The following is a 19,639-nucleotide window of genomic DNA, read 5'->3' as shown; positions in this document are numbered from 1 at the left end:
AATAATAAAACTCCTATTTCCCGTTTAGCCAGCTCTACGTATATTAAGCTCTTTCTCTATTGCAATTTCCCTGTCTTGGTAAATGAGCTCTATCTAGGCAGGGGGCAAAATGAACCCACTGGGTGGTTACATGCCCAGTATAATATTTTCCGAACTGTTTTTCCTGACTTCTTGCCTCTAATAATTTCACCTTAGATCATCCTTCCAGAGTAATCTTTACTTTTTACTCCCTCTACTTCTTTACTCCTTTACTACCTCTGCTAGTACTCCCCACAGCCTAGAGGGAGAATATTTACACACTGGTCTGGCATTCAGGCTCTTCAACCACCTGATCCTAACCTGACTTTACACTTCACCTTCTCAAGATCCTCTAGTCAACTGGGTTTTTGTGGGTTCAAACTCATAGTGTGAAGACACGTTACTCTTTGCCTCCTTTGTGTCTCTGTGGTTGCTTTTGCACCATCTATGTAAATAAAAAGGACACTGTTCATCTTTTATTGGAAGCATCATTTTGGAGCTGACTTTCAAAAATGTTTTTCTTTTTTTAAAATCCTCAGCAAAAACATAATAAGAGCTCTGTAGGAAAGGAACATGTTGGCAGGATAAGAGTTAATACACTCACCATTAAAGTTCTTTGGAGCTTTATTTTTTAATTATTTTAAATGAATAAATCCTGAGACAGAAATAAAAGTCCTTTTTCAGAGTAGCTGAGAAAAGACTACGCAGTCTTGATTACAGTAGAGTGGAAAACTATAATAAGTGTCTATTATTTTCTCATAAAGTCTTATCGTAACACCAAATACTTTAAAATTTACAAGTCCATAAAGACTAATCTTTTTTTTTTTTTTTTTGTGCCTTCAATAAGAGGTTCAACTAAAAATGCATGTTATCCTGAAATAAAAGTCTTTTCTGGAATAAGAGTCTTCATGTTCTAGAATGAGAAAATATTCAAAATAGAAATATTTCTCTTCATACAACATTTGTAATCTCCAGGCATATTCTGAATATTGAGTAATAGTAATACTTGTATTAAAGGTTATTTTAGGAAATTAAAAACTTATGATGTTTTGGTAATAATTCCAAAACACTGACAATTACATTGGGTTCCCTACAGGCAGGTCCAGATGTGAGGAGTCATGCATAAGTGATTTATTAAGGAGGTACTCCCAAGAGAAACTAGTAAGGGAGTGAGGAAGCAAGACAAAGAAAGGGAGGAAGCCAAGCAAGGTTGCAACCTCAAGGCAAGTTCTTTGGAGGGTAACTTTAACCTTATCCCACAGTATCTCTGGAACAAGTTACACTTCCCACTGCAGGAGAACTGGGCTTTCATACCCCTGGACTCATCTGTTACCCTCCAAGCAGAGGCTGGGGGTTTCTGGTGGTAGATGTATTCAATCAAGTTTAGCCTAAAGCTGCCTTCTTACATATTTTAAGTTCATCCTAAAGGTTTCTCTGTACATAGTGAACTAGAACCTAAATGGAGGTATGAACAGACTGTAACCTATTCTTGTGCCAATCACAGAGTTTTGGCCAATCAAAGGGGGCCAACTGTTCAAACTGTGTTCAAATAAGGCAAATGCCATGCTGTAACCAATCTGACTGTTTCTGTACCTCACTTTGGGTTTTCTATATGTCACTTTCCTTTTTCTGTCTATAAATCTTCTTCCATTATGTGACTGTGCCAGAGTCTCTCTGAGCCTGCTCTAGCTCAGGAGTCTGCCTGATTCGTGAATCATTCCTTGCTCACTTAAAATCTGTTGACTTTAATTTGACTAAGGGTTTTCTTTTAACAGGTGTCACTGTCACACACTTCTAACTCTCTGTAGCTGTAGGCAAAGTACATGCAGTAGCTCGAGGGTAGCCACTGGAAAAAGTCATGCAAGTATGAGCCATTGGAGGTAAAAACATGTCATAGATGGAGAGGGATTCAGGAGAAGTTACCTGAAGGAGTTTTGGCAAAGCACTGGCAGTATCCCTTAGAGAGCACTTCAGACATCCTAAAACTGGAAAATTCCTATTCCAATACAACTAATCAATCATTAAGAACAGTGTTGCTAGCCGGGTACGGTGGCTCATACTTATAATCCCAGCACTTTGGGAGGCTGAGGTAGGATTGCTTCAGGCCAGGAGTTCAAGACCAGCCTGGGCAACATAGCTGTCTCTACAAAAAAATAAAAAATTAGCCACATGTGGTGGTGTGCACCTATAGTCACAGCTACTCAGGAGGCTGAGGATGAAGGATCACTTGAGCCCAAGAGTTTGAGGCTGCAACGGGCTATGATTGTGCTACTGCACTCTGGCCTGGGGCAATAGAGTGAGATCCTGTCTCTAAAAACAAACAAGCAAACAAACAAACAAACAAACAAGCAAACGTGTGCCCATGACTGGGCGTATTTCTAAACCTGTCTGTCTCAGTTTCTTCATCAAATAAATAAAAATATCTAACTCAAGATTCTTATGAGTATTGTCAGAGGCATGTGAACCAGAGCAACTCCATCTTGAATAGGGTCTGAGTCAAATAAGGCTGAGATCTACTGGGCTGCATTCCCAGACCGTTAAGGCATTCTAAGTCACAGGATGAGATAGGAGGTTGGCACAAGATACAGGTCATAAAGACCTTGCTGATAAAACAGGTTGCAGTAAAGAAGCCGGCCAAAATCCACCAAAACCAAGATAGTGATGAGAGTGACCACTGGTTGTCCTCACTGCTATCCTCCCACCAGCGCCATGACAGTTTACAAATGCCATAGCAACATCAGGAAGTTACCCTATATGGTCTAAAAAGGGGAGGCACGAATAATCCACCCCGTGTTCAGCATGTCATCAAGAAATAACCGTAAAAATGGGCAACCAGCAGCCTTTGGGGCTGCTCTGTCTATAGAGTAGCCATTCTTTTGTTCCTTCACCTTCTTGATAAACTGGCTTTCACTTTACTCAGTGGACTTGCCCTAAATTCTTTAAACTGACTTTCACTTTACTCAGTGGACTTGCCCTAAATTCTTTCTTGCATGAGATCCAGGAACCCTCTCTTGGATTCTGGATTGGGACCCCTTTCTGGTAACATCTTCACACAAGATAATACACATAAAATATTTCAATTGTTGCACATCATAAAATAAATAATTATTAATTTTAGATGTTTAAAAAACTCTGTATTTAGTACTGCAATTTTATGTTCTTGAGCAGTGGGCTTCTCTTAGTGCCATAATAAATTTATACCAGATTCAAATTACATATATAAGATATGAATAATACTGGGGTGATATAAAGAATATATTTTTAATAACATCAGGAGACTGATAAACTGCATAAGGAAGAGAAATAGGAGCTTTGTCATACATAGTGAAAATAAAAATATAACTCACTTTGATAGTGCTGTAAAAAAAAAAACCCTAGAGCTAGAAGCTTGTATATCATCTGCATTTATTATTTTGCATCATTTTAAACTCTAAATTCACCTGTAAGTCAAGAAGATCTAGATCCTTTGTAGGAATAGTTATGGAAAAAGCACTGATAGAGTTTGGTGGAAAGACAGAAATAGTAACGGAAAAGGCAGAATAGTCAAACTTCCTAAAAATAAAAGAGGAGGCATTATAAAAGTACTTTGATTAGTACTGAGATAAACTTAAATTGAACCATGTAAAAATCACCAATACTTGAACTTTGTTGACCCACAAAAGCAGCAATTTCATAGGATTCAACCTGACACATAAAACTTAGTGGGAGACAGTCCTTTAGAGCCTCTTTTTCTCCTGCACATCTTCCTGGCTAGGCCAAGGATGCAAGGCCCTGACCACTTTTACCTGGGCCATTTCTCAGTTTTATTTGCAGTAAGCAAGCAACCTTGAGTGATGGGGACATGTCTTCTTCTGGGATAAGATCAAGCTTCTTACTGCTTGCTGTAAAAGCAGTGAATTCCAAAGCTTAGTGTTTCTCTCGGTTGCACAACTCGCTGCATGTGCACGTGGCATCTGGGCTCTTTGCATCATCCTCTTGGAGCTTGGGAGAAGGAGGAATCCCTGTAAATATGCTGATGCTCATGCTGCTTCATGTGCTTTGGGAAATAGTGTCCTTTGACTCTGACTGGGAGTTTCAAGTCTTCTACTAACATACATGAAGTATTAACAAGCTAACTTCTTAGCTTTAAAGCATGATAAAATTAAATCCCAGACCCAACCAAACTACAACCAGGATACTCTCAAGATTGCATTAGTAGCATCAGCTGTGAAGTTTTCCCAGACAAATATCATTTTCCACCACGAAGTTGAAAACCTTCTTAGAAAGATCAGTGTGGTCATTCACCATCTTTCTATCCCTGTTCTTAGGATCCTTCCACAGGAAATAAAAAACTTCCAGAAGCAGTAAAAAATGTGTCATGTTTCCCAGTACCTTATTCCCCCAGAGACAGGTGAAGTCCCCTCAAGGAAACTATGATCGCATCCTGGAATCTGGAAAAATCCATGTGGGAAGTTTCAGGCAAGCTGATCGATTAACTGAGTTTCTCTCTATTCTCTTCTGACTTTATTTGCCCATGAGCTCCATCTCTAGACATAAATTAAACTTTGTAGATCAGAGCTCCCATAGTATTCAGAGGTTTGAGTTATTTTTAAAATAGCCTTGGAGACTAAAACCCAGGCTAGATGAACACTGATAACCAGTGTCTGTAAGCACAGATCCCCTGCTTTCTTCTTGAATATAGCATTGGGTGGTCACACTGGTTTTCTTCCTTTCTAGGCTGACCATTGATGAAACCAAACCATTTCCTCCTGACAATGCCACAATTGTGGAGTTGGCATTTTTATGTAAATAGCTGTTCTCTGATTCATTAAACCCTATTGCCTCTGACATTTTCCTTTCTGACCCTTATCAGCCACACACTAGCAAAACATGAAGAAATAAAGACTACAAAGAAAGGCAATAAAAGGGTTACAACCAAGAAGTGTATTGTGACTGTGACCAACAAGGACATTTGGCAATGGGTGACTGAACACCCAAGGATGCCCTGTCAGCTGGTCACAACTGCATTTATTCGAAGCCTGACAACTGCTTAGCACCATTTCAAGGTGTCACATAGAGATACATAGGAAATGACAGTCATGGCTGCTACTTTAACAGCACTTACAATTTAATAGATGAGATAGCACAATTAAATGCCTAGATATCTGTACACGCACAATGTGGGCCTTCCTCTCCTCTCTATTGACTTTTCATTTCTTTCATAGTATGTGTCACAAACTGCAATATTTAGTTTATTTATTTGTGTTCTTGCTTATTGTATTCCCCTAGAGCTGGGATTCACCTGGTATGAAATAGCATGTCCATTCCAATTATTTATGGCTGCTACTCCTGATCTCACCCACTGGAATATAAATTTCAAATAGACAGGGCCCACGTCTATCTTGTTCACCATTGTAATCCCAGAACCTATCAAAATGCACCTAGTAGATCCTTAAATGTTTTTAATGAATAAATAAGTAAATAAAACCAACAACAGTCATCAAGAGAGATTGTATTACTTATCCTCTGAATGCTGCTACTAACTCATTAACACAAAATTAAGAAAGCAAGAACCTGGTTCAAAAGCAGAAGCAAAATTTTTGAAGAATACAGATAAGAAAAAATTCCCAGACACCAGGGTTGAAGACCTATTCCTACTTCATTTTCCTTAGTGAATGTTAAGATCATAAATCACAAAAATTAGTAGAACACAAATGGCCCTATCAGAATCTCATCATGTGACTTTTAATTAGATTTCAAGAGCAGTGGGGTTCCACTGGAACTCACAGGTTTCTCTGCATTTAAAGCTAAATAGGATAATAGCCATCTAGTTGCGTTGCCTCGAATTGTAGCTGAGCTACCGACTCTGAAGCTAAGCCAGTGAAGGTCAAGGGTACGATATAAACACCAGATAGAGTCATTTCACGGATGGCCCCAATTCTTCACTCACCACCTTCTGCTCTGTTCCACCCCTTGATGCAGAGCTCAGCCATGTGACTTCCTCTGGCAAATGGGATGTTAGCAAATAGGATGCAAGCAGAGGTTTGAAAAGTGCCTGCACATTGAGACTTGCTCTCCTGCTGCTTTTGCTCCTTCACCATGGCCATGAGTGCATGGTACCAATGTGCTGGAGGAGAAGATACAGGGAGCAGAGACCCCATTCCTCATTGCAGCTGAGGCTATCCTCTACTAGCCTACAGTAGCCAACCCCCAGAGTGAGTTCATCCGAGATCTACCAGCTGCCCTGAAACTGACCACGGATGCCTAAGCGAGCACAACCAAGATCACTGCATCATGACCTGTAGATTTGCACCACTTGGTTTTAGAGAGGTTTGGTTTGTAGCATTATTGTACTAACTAATACCTAATTCCTAACTAATACCTAACTAATTCCTCGTATAAAGGAATAAAGCTCAACTCACAGAAAAACAAATATTAAAACGCAGACACGATTTTTCCTTATTGAAATAGGAAGTATTTTTAGTTAAATGATTTGGTTTCTCTACAACCACAGCACACTGTTCCTCCAGCCATACCCAAGCCACTGGGGTTGAGCAGGCCTGGGCAGGATGCACTTAGAGAAGAGACATGCAGGACACCAGCAGACCCAGCAGCACAGTGGCAGATGTCACCCTTCCAGCACTGTCCGAGTCCCAATGTTTCGCATATACATCATCCAGGACCGACAGCACAGCCTCCATGGTCTCCTCACAAGTGGGCTGGATCTGAGCTTCTGGCAGAACAAACCCGTATGTTCCACTGTCCCTCAGCTCAAATGTATATGAGAAGGGAATCCCAATGTCTCGGGCCCAGTCTCTTGAAGACCCTGATGAAGCATCTACAGGTGAAAACATGAAGGCAGAGGTAGAAGTCGTACTTTGAAAGAACAGATTTCTATAGCCATTTCAGGAACTAAAGGTTCACTTAGCAAAATAAAGAAGCTGTTTTAGATCAGAGTCTCAGGAATAGCTGTCTTCTCTTTCTCCTTGGTTGTAAGCCTCTGCAGGGCGGGAACCACATCTTATTTAGTGTCTCTGTCCCCCATCATACCTGACATTGTGTCTGGCACATGGGGAGGTTTGGCTAAAGTTTCTCAGCTGAGTCACTGACTTGGCAACCTAATATTGCCTGGCAAGAGTGAACTGAGTCATATAAAGAAAGGAACAGAAACAAAATGACCCACAAGAAAAATATTATACAAGTATTTAGAGGGGGGCTTATGGAGGGTGGAGAAGGTGGAGGTTGGGGTTGGGAGAAACAGCGCACTCTCCTTTCAACTAAATTCTTGTCTTTAGATATTTTTCTCCAGGGCTTTCTTAGCTTGATGGGTCCTCTGGGAACTGAATTGACTGACCAAAGGTCAGTGGACAATGTCCTTCCTGTTAACTCCTGTGCCTTCTAGCTTGCCAGCTCTTTTTAACTGAAGCCAGGGGAAGTTCTGGTCTGAGCCAGCGCATTAATTCTTTTTCTTTTAGTTCATACCTTATCCCTAGGGAGTATAATTCTGGATTTGTACAGACTCCCTTTTATCCTTGGTCATTTTGATTTGTACAACTCCCTGTTGATCCCAGGAACTCTTCTGTTCCTCTCCCGCCTATCTCGCCACCCAAAGTCCACTGACTTCTTTTGTGCCTTAGATACTATTGAAGAGGCAAAAAAAGATACTTACATAAAATATCTGCACTCGATCCAACTCTATAATTGGTTCCATACTTTGCTTTCAATGCATTTGCTGCCTTCTGTCCAACTTGAATCTGTAGGTGGGAAATGCAGAGACAGATATCTGGTGTTTAAAATAAATCCAACAATCCAAGCGTTTGGTGTTTTGTCCAGATTCATCTCCAGAGTTTTAGGCCACCTTTCCAACTTCCCATTGGACGTCTACATCTAGGTAGCCTGCTGGTACCTCAGATTCAACACGCTCAAATCCGTTTTCACCATCTATCCCGCTAATAAGGCTGCTCTGACTTTCATATTTCTGGGCTTGCATGCTCTACCAAACACACATGTAGAATTCTGCAGACATCTCTGATATTCCATCTCTAAAACAGTTGCCAAGTTGCATTTCCAGTGTCATCATTCTATGTCAGACTCTACCTCTGAAATGGTCTGTGGCATCTTTTTTTTTTTTTTTTTTTTTGAGACGGAGTCTCATTCTGTCGCCCAGGCTGGAGTACAGTGGCACAATCTTGGCTCACTGCAACCTCTTCCACCCGGGTTCAAGCGATTCTCCTGCCTCAGCCTCCCAAGTAGCCGGGATTACAAGTGCCTGCCACCGCACCCAGCTAATTTTTGTGGTTTTTTAGTAGAGACAGGGTTTTACCATCTTGTCCAGGCTAGTCTTGAACTCCTGACCTCATGATCCACCAGCCTCGGCCTCCCAAAGTGCTGGGATTACAGGCGTGAGCCATCGCGCCTGGCTGTCTGTGGCATCTTCTAATAAATTTCCATTCCTCTCACCAATCCTTCTTTCAAGTTCTCCCACCTGGCTTCTAGATGAAATTTTGTAGCATACAGCTATGATCATGATCCTGTGGAAAAGTCTTCAAGAGCTCCTGGTTGCTCACTGAATTAAGTACAAACTTCTCAGCCTAGTTTTTGAGATCCTCTTCAATATGACTCTACCCCACCTTCCCAACACCACATTTTGTCATCCCTCCAGATGATAGTCAAAAACTCGTTTTCCTACCATTCCTCAGCCTTGCCCCATATTCCTCAGCCTCTATCTTTCCTCAGGATGTTTCCTCCACATGGAATCCCTACCTCTTATCTCTGCTATTGAAATTCTGCCCAGCCTCAAAGGACTTTTTCAAATGCCAACTTCTCCAAGAGGCCTTACTGATCCCTACAACTGGATTCTATCTCTTCCCACTTTGAACCCCCATAGCCCTTTCTTCATATCTCTCTCTGACTCCCCTCTTTGTTTTCCTTATAGTGTTTATCTCTCATAGCATTTCAGAGCTGGAAGTCATACCTGTCCCCACACCTACCACCACTTCACCTCTGCAGCCCCTTTCCTGAGATCAGAGTCACGTTAGTGAGGCCCAAGTCTACTGGCTGGGCTTACTGACCTTCTGATGCATCTCTTCTAGGTTTGCCGACAGACCCTCTAGGTATTCCCCAGCCTAGACATATGTGTTCTACCCGTCAGATGGAATATCCCACTGCTTCCCGTGACAGTCTCCCTCCCTGCCTGTACTGTGATCCACCATAGCTTTACCCCTCAGGGCTGACTGACTGCACTCCAGGTGCACCAGCTCCCTGGATACCTGACTAGGGACAGGTCTCATTTTAGATTCTCTTTCTCCCAGCTCTGTATTGTCCAGCTGAATCCTGAGATGTTGCAGAGTAGTGCTTGTCTAGAGAGGAAACTGGCCCAGCGAAATTCAAAAGGAACAACATTTCTGTTGGCAAAAAGGCAATAAGGATGTTGGGGGGATCATACTGGACGGTTGTGGGCAGTGTTCTTAGGCACTTGAGGCTTTCTGTGTATGACTAAGATCAGAGAAAAAACACTCTGTCAGACATACTTGCAAGTCACTTGCTCTCTCTCCACTCACTAAGAATGCCATTTTGGCCATTCACCTTCTCCCTCACTTCCTAAAAAGGGATTCTGAGTCTGCCTCAGTTCCTGGGTTTGTGTTATCCAGAATTGAGATAATGGGTAGGAGAGGCTAAAAAAGCTGGTTTAATCATTTACACTGGGAGGAGGTCCAAGAACGGTCTGCTGGAGAGAGAAATTCTGGTAAGGAAATGAGAGTGAGGGGTGGGCAGGATTCAGGGTAGCTGCTGTATGTAATGAAGTTGAGAGAAGGGGCCTGGGAAAAGCATTGTGATTTACCAACCACATTCCCTTCTGAAGTTCTTTAAGAGTCTCTAGCAGAGATACGAATTGCTTTTAATTATTTTTAATTCCCATGTGTTTTTTTTGTGTGTGTGTGTGTGTATGTGTGTGTGTATGTGTGTGTGTTTTAATGGAACACCATACTAACTGGTCCATGTGAGGCCTTACCTTTCATTTGAGATATATGCATCAGACCCAGACTATACTTGCCAACCAAATGGTTTCTTGCTTTTTTTTTCTCTTTCCTGCAGCTCACCCTCGACAACAAATTTTTTTTTCTCATTGCCAGCCATCATTTATTTTATCCGACATCATTCCCTTTCCTCAAATCCTGGCTGTGGGGTAGGAAATAGTCTTTCCAGTTTACCCTTCTTTGTTGATAAAAGAACTTTTGAGTTCTATTTTAATAATTCCATGAGGAATTACTATGGAGAAGCGGAGAGGAGTAAGAGATAGATATGAGAGGCATTCAGTTGTGATCCTCAGCTTAGCTATTTGGGCCTTTCTGAGAAGATAAAATGGAAATCCCCTAGACTTCTGAATTCAACTTCCGTCTCTGGAGGTGGAACTCCTGATTGTACTTCTCTCTCCTTCTGACACTACATTGCAAGGCTATGATAGAGACAATTTCTTTGCTGCCCTTTTTTCCTCAGCTTACAGGTACTTCCTAATAAAAATAATAAAAACTCATTTGCCAATAGTACATAATATACATTTCTAAAAACCTCTGGCCTGCTTAACAACTCCTTCTCTGGGCCCAGAGAATTTCCTGTAAGCATATATTCGGAGGCAGGCCCACAGAATGGTTGAATAAAGCCCTGGCCTGGTGGGGGTGGCGGCAACAGAGCTTGGGATGGAGTACAGAGGCTGATACGAAGAGAATTCAAATGGAAAGAATGTAAGCATGTAAAACATTAGAATTCTTATAGCTCTTCTAATTTCCAGAGCAGTTTAGAAAGAGTCTATATATAGTTATGTTTCTCCTACATAGTGATTGCCAAGCTGTCTATCACGTAGTATAATATTTACCATGATTTCTATAAACTTTTGGTTTTGTAAATAATAAAGATTAATTACTAGTCTCTGTTGCTTGTAAATAGTGCTAGAAATGGAAATCTCCTTGGAGCAGTTGGCTTGATTCTGTGTCTTTGTGCACTCTATCAAAGCTTGCCCCCAAGAACCTAAAAACACTGCTAAGTAGCTTCAATAAGGTAGACACGTGGTAGTAAAATATTCACAGTCTTTTTATTGAAAAGGCTTGGAGATGACTGTTTATGTGAACTCTTCAGCACCTGAGACTGTAAGACACAGAATTGAAGCCATCTTTCTCAATTTTTTACTGTTTTCTGTATATAGTGCTATGAAGTTGCTAGTTATTCCCTTCTCAGAGTTACTGTCCAGCAGTGGTGGTGCCATTGCCTTAGGTCCCTCCTGCTGTCTTGCTCCTTTTAGCCTCTGGCCCCAGTACAGGGCTCTAACCAGACAGCCAATCAGCAGTACAAGACCCTCTAACCTTTGAATACAAACTTTGAAAAATGGTCACATAGTATCTGTTTTCCTGAACCAATTAGAGAATGAAGTACCCAAGAAAAATACTGGAATATACTAGCCTCCTTTTTCTGTTGGTGGAAGACCCCTTTCCATCAAACATCTCTAATTACCTGTCTTTGGAGATTCATTTGTGTTTGTCACAGATCCCTTTAAGCAGAAAGTAGGAATCTACAACTAATATCCCCAAAACTGGGAAAAAGGGAGCATTCTGGGCTTCTTGACTGAAATATCTGCTTCTGTATACTTCTTTATTGAAGAAATAGAACTTCCATTTCTCACAAATGAGAAGGAAATAGTGCATAGTTGACTGGGAATCTAGCTGATAGACTCCTAGAAGTTGCACACACTTTCTGAGCAGAGAGAGGCAGTGTGAGGTAGTGGGATGATGAATGTGTCCTCTGGAGTCTAAAGACATGAGTTCCAGCCTGGGCCCCACCACTTTCTATTTATAGAGTTCTGAAGATAAAGTTAACTCAGAGTTTCAATTTCTATACTCCAAAGTGAATGTAATATATTATCATGAGGGTCAAAGGAGATAATGGCTATAAATCTCTCGTAAATTGTAAAGATCTAGGCAGATGTTAGTTATTTCCACGTGTTACAAAATGATGATACAGTACAAGTGTTCCTGGACCAAGAAAAGAAAGAATAATTGCAAGAAAGGTACTTGAGTATTGTTGGATATTTTTGACTGTTGGGAGAAGGGCTCCCTCCAACATAGGTCTATAGTAGTTTTTCTTTTAGTGTTCAGGCCTTGTGTCTTCTGGGTTGTGCTCCAGAGGGAGATGTGCAAGAGGTGTAACCTAACCAAGAGGTCATCAGGCCTCTGCGATATTAAGAACAGAGCAAGCTTAGCCCCACTCCTTCTCAGCATTTGCATATAAAGAGGAGCATGTTTTTTAAAAAAATAAAATGATAAACAGAAAATAACAAGTGTTGGCAAGAATGTGGAGAAACCCTTATGTACTGTTGGTGGGAATATCAAATGGAGCAGCCTCTATAAAAAACAGTATGGTGGTTCCCCCCAAAATTAAAAATAGCATTGCCATGTGATCCAGCAATTACATGTTGGATATGAATCCACAAAAATTGAAAGCAGAGTCTTTTTTTTTTTTTTTTTTTTTGAGGTGGAATCTGGCTCTGTCGCCCAGGCCGGAGTGCAGTGGCCAGATCTCGGCTCCCTGCAAGCTCGGCCTCCTGGGTTCACACCATTCTCCTGCCTCAGCCTCCCGAGTAGCTGGGACTACAGGCGCCTGCCACCTCGTCTGGCTAGTTTTTTGTATTTTTTTTAGTAGAGACGGGGTTTCACCGTGTTAGCCAGGATGGTCTCGATCTCCTGACCTGGTGATCCGCCCATCTCGGCCTCCCAAAGTGCTGGGATTACAGGCTTGAGCCACCGCGCCCGGCCGAAAGCAGAGTCTTAATTGAGATTCACACACGCATATTCAGAGCAGCATTGTTCACACTAGCCAAAAGGTGGAAGCAACCCAAGTGTGTCCATTGGCAGATAAGTGGATAGGATGAACAAAATGGAGTGTATCCACACAGTGGAATGTTATTTGGCTTTACAAAGGAAGAAAATTAGGATACACCCTACAACATGGGGAAACTTGGGATAATATGCTTAGTGAAAGCCAGTCATAAAAAGACAAATACTGCACAATTCTATTATATGAGGTATCTATAGAGTAGTCAGATTCATGGAAACAGACAGTAGAGTGATGGTTGCCAGGGACTCCTATAGGAAGAAATGGAAAGTTGTTTAATGGGCATAGTTTCAATTATGCAGGATGAAGAAGTTCTGGTGATTGGCTGCATAACAATGTGAATATACTTAACACTACCAAACTCTATACTTTAAAAATGGTTAAGATAGTAAATTTTATGTTTATTTTACTACAATTAAAAATGAAAAAAAAATAAAAGGAAAGCAAATATTGCAATTTGCAATTCTAAATTTACCCTCTCTTTGAGTTGTGTCTGTTGTCCTCTGGTTCACAAAAGGGCAAAGAGCCCAGTCCTTCTCAGTAATTCTGCCCAACAGTGCTTGGGTAAACACAGCTTCAGAGAAGGACCCGGATAAGACCAAAAACAGTTTCCCTGCTCCAGCTTGCATTTTGCTGGCACTTCCCCTTACAAATAATCCTAAGCAAATACTGAAGGAAGAGTTTAGAAGAAAATAGAGCATTGTGTTTAGCAGAGAAGAGAGCAGATATTATTTAGCCATGTTATTTTAGATATGCCATATTCCACTAACAGCTGGCAAGTTCTTGAAAGCATGGTTCAAAAGCTGTAATTGCTGAACGGAGCTTCAAGAGAATTTACAGAAATGAAAGTGCATTCCTGCAGATTATTAACATAATCATCTCATTTATATTATAGATGAATACCTAAGATGTCTCCCAACTTGACACTTTATGAAACAGGTAGTTAATTAACGTAGGTAAAGCAGCATTTAACCCAAAGCCTTCCCAGCAGGCGCCTGGCAAGGTGCAAAAGCAGGAAAAAGAATATAGGGATAAGCAGAGAGAACAAAAGGGCAACTGGAGCCAAAATCTTGGAAATGGAAATCAGAAAAAGGAAGGCAGAGGTCTTGCTGAGGTTTTTATGGAGGTCTTGGTGCTGTGGACTCACCATTTCTGGGTGGTTACTTGATTTATTTTTGGTGTAGCCATAAGGTGTGAGAATTAACTGCCCATAAGAGTGAATGGTCAGGAAGCACAAAATATCGTCCTTCTTGCTCTCTACAAAGCTGGCAACGGCTTTAGTCTCTGGTTCAGACACTGGCCCTGTCCCACAGAATGTTTGATCTTGGCAGTTTCTAGATGCGCCAATGCCTAGAATATGGAAGAAACCACAAAGAAGGCTGCATGATCTCAGTTTGGAAATGACCAATGGCAAGGAGTCATCCATACTCGGGGCATCTGTGAGTAGAATCAGCGCCTGCCCTTGGTTGAGTTAGTCCTGGCTAGATTAGTCAACTGGTATAGTCACTGAAGGATAACCATTCTAGAAGGAACTCAGAATGGCAGAAAGGGATAACGTTAGGATTTAGAAACAAATTCCATGCTTCCATGACCCAGGAAAGGGGCCACAAAATGAAATGGCATTTTAGTATACTTTTACTTAAACCTGTGGTGGGTCCTGAAACAAATGCCTGGAAAGCAGTTCTTGGGTTCCTGGGTAAGGTTCTGACGTTGTCTTTTTGATTTAAGTCTCTCCTTCATGTCTTACTAGCTTGAGTCTCATTAGAGCTATTTAGCAAGGACATAAGTGGTCTGTAATACTCATTAATAATAATAAGAATGATCAGTTGAGCACCTCTTATCTGCCAGGTACTGTACCCAACACTTCCTAAGTAGCATCCCATTTAATCCCCACAACAACCTACTGATAAGGTAGGGTTACTGTGACCCACATTTTACATAAAAGAAAACTAAAGCAGAGAGATGAAGCAATGTTTTCAAGACCACACAGCTGCCAAGTCTCAATTTTAACCCTTCCCATCTGGTTAATGGCAACGTTCTCAGCCATTCCTCCTTCTTTATTTGCTTCCAATTCACTGGGCATATTGAGATTTGGAAACATGAAAATGCCATAAGGAGAGAAAAATGTTTGGTTTGTTTACTGCCCACCCCCTGCTATGAAATAATCTGCAAGGATAAGTCTCTGATTTTTCTTTTCTTTATGATAATTCATATATTTAAAAACAAAGGGATGGATTTGAAATATATCCACACTGGTCTAGCTCTACTTTGTTCTTGTTTAGCCAGCCTCACTTGAAGAGAGTCCTGTACTGGAATGCTGATAGCTCTTACTATCTAGATAATATTATCCTGTTAGAGGGAATAAAACTCATTAGGAAGCCCAGAAAGCTGTACCATATTAGATGTTTATTTTCAAAAATTATACATTTAGTAATTCATCTCTTTTCTTACTTCTCAGCTTTATATTTGTTCATAATTCATCTACTAAGCAGGTACTTACTGCACCAAGATGCATTGAAATTTCGATTGAGATCCGTCCCAAAACATGTGCCATTATTATGGGGTGAACGGGATTTCCTCCAAAGACGATCCTGTAGCAGAGGAGCATAGGGATGTTGCTGTTCTAAGGTTTCATAAATCACAGTGTTGGTGATGATAGGTGGTCCTTGAACATGAAAAATGTTTCCTGGGATTATCTGGAAGAACTTCCCTTTAACATTAGGCAGCGTGTGTGTGTAATTTTTAGTCTTACAGATGGGCTAGTAGCCCCCAATAATAGGAACATCTGTACAACCAAAAGTATACATACATGTAAACAATTAAATTGGAGGAAGTAGTTTGGCCTTTTCCTCATGAGCAGATTAGCAGTGCCTGTGGACGTGATCTGCTTACTCAGGGAACGTTTGCTTTGGAGTCATTTTTTACGTCCAAGTGATACGGGATGAAAGGGAAATAGCTTGACAGATGGAAAAAGGCTGTTCCAGGTGTGTCAGAGATGGTCTCTGCACATTTCTGGAAGCTGAAGACTGATGAATGGAGATGGGAATAAAGACAAGTGTCGTCAGACAAGCTCAGAGGGAGGACTCGATTCACACACCAGGCCAGAAAGGCTGTTCCAGAGAAAGGGGCCCCTGAAGTCCTTAGGGGAGCAATGGAAAAGAGGAGGCAATGAATACTCTCTAGAAATAGGGGCTCTTAGTTGAGGAGTGATAGACTTCAGGGACATTTTAAAGAGACAGTCGTCTGCTGCATAAAAAGCCTTTATGTGATGTTTGCCCTCTGTGTGAATGATTGCATTGAAAAATGTAGGCTGGTTTTGTGTTGATACATTATTCATTCCCTTTATGCTTCTAGAACTGATTTGACATGGATGCAAGTTGGTACATGAATTTTTATCAATATAATCCTAATTGGGTGGCAGGCAATCCACAAACATTAAGAAGATGGAAGAGGAGAGGAAGAAACAAAGAAAAAACCTGTAATGGACTTCAACTCTAAAAAGGCCTTAGGCTTCCTCAGGCCTAGACTTAATGTAGATGGTTTGATTAAAGATGTTAAGCTGATTTTTATCAAATGGGGTTTCTTTCTTTACATAGGTATAAAACATTTTTAGAGCTGGAATGGCTAACACTGAAAAATTAACCTGAATTGAGCTTTAGTTCATGAATGCATCCCAAGACCAAACATGCTGTACTCACAGTTGTCCAAGTGTAGATATAACCATCTATGTTAAGAACTGGAAGGACATAGAAGTCCAGGTTCCTAAGGAGCTTGCGTATCCTTGAGTTGTCTTTATAGTTTTGTAGAATCTGGAAATTTAAGAAAGAAATGTTCAGAATTATTTTGAGAAGAGATCTTTTCTCTCTTAATTTCCTACCAATTTCAACTTAATTATAAGAGGTGACTGCACATCAAACCTCCACCCTCCAGCCCCCAAGCCCTCCTCCGTTGTCTTATTATGGTAGTTGTTCCCAAATTTTATCACACATCAGAATCACTGAGGGACCTGTTAAGACACAGATTGCTGGCCTCTGCTCTCCCTTACCCCATTCACCTCCCACCATCCCTGTCTCCACATGTTTCTAATTCACTAGGTTTGAAATGGAGCCCAATACTTTGCATTTCTAGTAAGTTTACAGTTGGTATTGATACTGTTGATCTGGGGACAACACTCTGAGAACTACTCTTGATGGGTTTCTCTGTGTTTGGGTTTCTGAGAAAACTGATCAAGAAAGTATTCTGTATTACTTTTAAAGGTTTCTTATTCCCTCAAGGGAAGATTATAAGTAATACACAAAAATTCACTATGCTGGGTATTTTCTGTATGCTAATCTCTTAATCCACACTACAGACCCATGAAGCAGTTATTTCATACTCTTTTTACAGATGAAAAACTAGAAAATTGGCTGGGCATGGTGGCTCACACCTGTAATCTCAGCACTTTGGGAGGCCAGGGCGGGTGGATTGCCTGAGATCAGGGGTTCCAGACCAGCCTGACCAACATGGAGAAACCCCATGTCTACTAAAAACACAAAATTAGCTGGACATAGTGGTGCATGCCTGTAATACCAGCTACTCAAGAGGCTAAGGCAGGAGAATCGCTTGAACCCAGGAGGCAGAGGTTGCATTGAGCTGAGATAGCCTATTAAACTCCATCCTGGGCAACAAGAGCAAAACTCCATCTCAAAAAAACAAAAACAAAAACAAAACCTAGAAAATTTGCCAAATACTATTAGAAAGAGGCACAGACAGGATTCAAACTCATCTCTGACTCCATAGACATTTGTTCTTCTACATTTAGATATGTTTACTCTCCAATAAAAATTATTTTGGATGCACTGGAAAGAGATCAGAATATTCAGTTTTCAGTGAAGTTACTCATTAATTTTATTTCACTTGAGGTGAAGGATTAGCACAGTAAAGAGTTGCATCACTGACATGTGAAAGAAGCATGGTTTGTAAGTAGCCAAGAAGTGACAGGTATTTTATGGGGGTGATTTACCAGTATGAGGAAGCTAAAGATACTTACTTCTTTGACAAACCATTGGCAAAAAGCAGGAGCAATCCATTCTCTGGCGTGAATTCCACAGTCCATCCAAATGATCTTTTTGGTATTACCAGATGGTTGGCTGATCTGGAGAAGACATCCATGCCCCATTACCAAACAATTGCTGATTATTGTAAGCCACTGTGCAAAGTTATGAGATTTTTAATTACCCTAGAGGTCCCTTTTTAAAATCCACTCTGTTGTTTCAAGAGGGAGGCAAGGATGCTAATGAGACAGCCATCAATATGATTCTTTCCTCTGCTACTCTTGTTCTCCTGCCAGTTACCCTGATGGTTGTTCTCAGGACCATGCACTGACTCCCCATGGTACCCACCCCCAAAATGATCTTGCCTATACCTTAAATTATTCCCTAACTATAGATAAAAGCATAACCTCTAATCCACAAGCTAAGAGGCTAAATATGGATAAACTTTATAAAACCTTTGCACTTAGAGTTCACTTAGAGTGGTGAAGTGCACAAGAGGTAATATTCAAGAATTATAGGTCTTTAAAATGAATCCCAATCTCCACTCAAAATTCTTGAAATTTGAAATGGATTCAATTACACAAATTCCCCTTCCCCTGAGAGACTCCCTGACTCCCTGCCAGCCCAATCTTCTTTCCTTCTCCCCATTTGCTATTCTCGTACATCAGTGCAGCCTCACTCTAAGGAAGATTCCCCTCTTTCAGAGGGGTGGGTGGGTGGGAATTAATCTGCTAACTGTGGATTCCCTTTGGTGAAGAGGCTGTTAACACTCCCATGCTTAGAACAGTCACGTCTGTTTTGGATTTGTAAATAGCCTAGACCATGGCTATTTGTTGAAAACCGCTGGGAGCTGGGGTGATGAAGGCTCCCTTCCTCTCTATGAGAAACTTACAAAATTAAATAAACACATGACTGGATCTATCATATTCAAGGAATTTTCTCCTTTTAGCCTCATCTATTTTCCAAATTGTCAGGACAATTCCTAATCCACCTCTTACCTTAATTTTTTTTTTTTTTTTTTGAGACAGAGTCTCGCTCTGTCACCCAGGCTATTGTGCTGTGGTGTGATCTCGGCTCACTGTGACCTCCACCTCCCGGGTTCAAGCGATTCTCCTGCCTCAGCCTCCCAAGTAGCTGGGACTACAGGCACGTGCTACCACGCCCAGCTAATTTTTGTATTTTTAGTAGAGATGAGGTTTTACCATGTTAGCTAGGATGGTCTTGATCTCCTGACCTCGTGATCCACCCGCCTCGGCCTCCCAAAGTGCTGGGATTACAGGCGTGAGCCACTGCACCCTCTTATAATTCTCTTATAATTGTTCTCTTATAATTAGCCTTTTTATTAGTACATGTATGCTAACTACATGTTTATCTTTATCAACTCTTTATTATGTGCATGTTCTATTCTTTATAATATGCCCCAGGCAGAGGATATTTAGATGTCTGTTTGGCTGCTTTAGCATAGACTTGGATGGCCTATAGAAAATCAGGTAGGCAGGTGCTCCATGCTTAACATATCAACCAGTTGCTCACATAATCCGTGGGTAAATTCTATTTCAGAGCCAATAATTTTTTAAGAGTTGTAGTTAACTTTCAAATTTAGGGCTGTGCTTTGTAAATTAACACACCTACACTAAGTAGTAAGAGAGCAGTGAACTAAGTAACGCCGGTTCTTAATGTCGTACTACTTTAGTAGTGGTTCTGAAACAGTGGTCCTGGACCAGTGG

At 41.0% G+C, this 19,639-nt stretch overlaps 1 protein-coding gene across 1 annotated transcript in view; it reads right to left on the bottom strand.

Moving 5' to 3' along the window:
• Positions 1-6,449: 6,449 nt before the first annotated feature.
• Positions 6,450-19,639, bottom strand: part of CPO (carboxypeptidase O) — a 30,634-nt gene continuing 17,444 nt past the window's right edge. Inside the window, exons 4-9 of the mRNA XM_007966017.3 lie at positions 17,909-18,013; positions 16,578-16,688; positions 15,380-15,470; positions 14,027-14,229; positions 7,667-7,751; positions 6,450-6,835 (exon numbers count right to left, since the gene is read on the bottom strand). Of these exons, the coding sequence (XP_007964208.3) occupies positions 6,573-6,835; positions 7,667-7,751; positions 14,027-14,229; positions 15,380-15,470; positions 16,578-16,688; positions 17,909-18,013 (858 nt within the window). The 3' untranslated portion in view covers positions 6,450-6,572. The remainder of the gene's footprint in view (positions 6,836-7,666; positions 7,752-14,026; positions 14,230-15,379; positions 15,471-16,577; positions 16,689-17,908; positions 18,014-19,639) is intronic.

Source organism: Chlorocebus sabaeus, chromosome 10 (genome assembly GCF_047675955.1).
Source record: "Chlorocebus sabaeus isolate Y175 chromosome 10, mChlSab1.0.hap1, whole genome shotgun sequence".
NCBI classification, from domain to species: domain Eukaryota; kingdom Metazoa; phylum Chordata; class Mammalia; order Primates; family Cercopithecidae; genus Chlorocebus; species Chlorocebus sabaeus.
The sequence above is the reverse complement of the archived record's forward strand: the minus strand, read 5'-3'. Positions and strand labels throughout refer to the sequence as shown.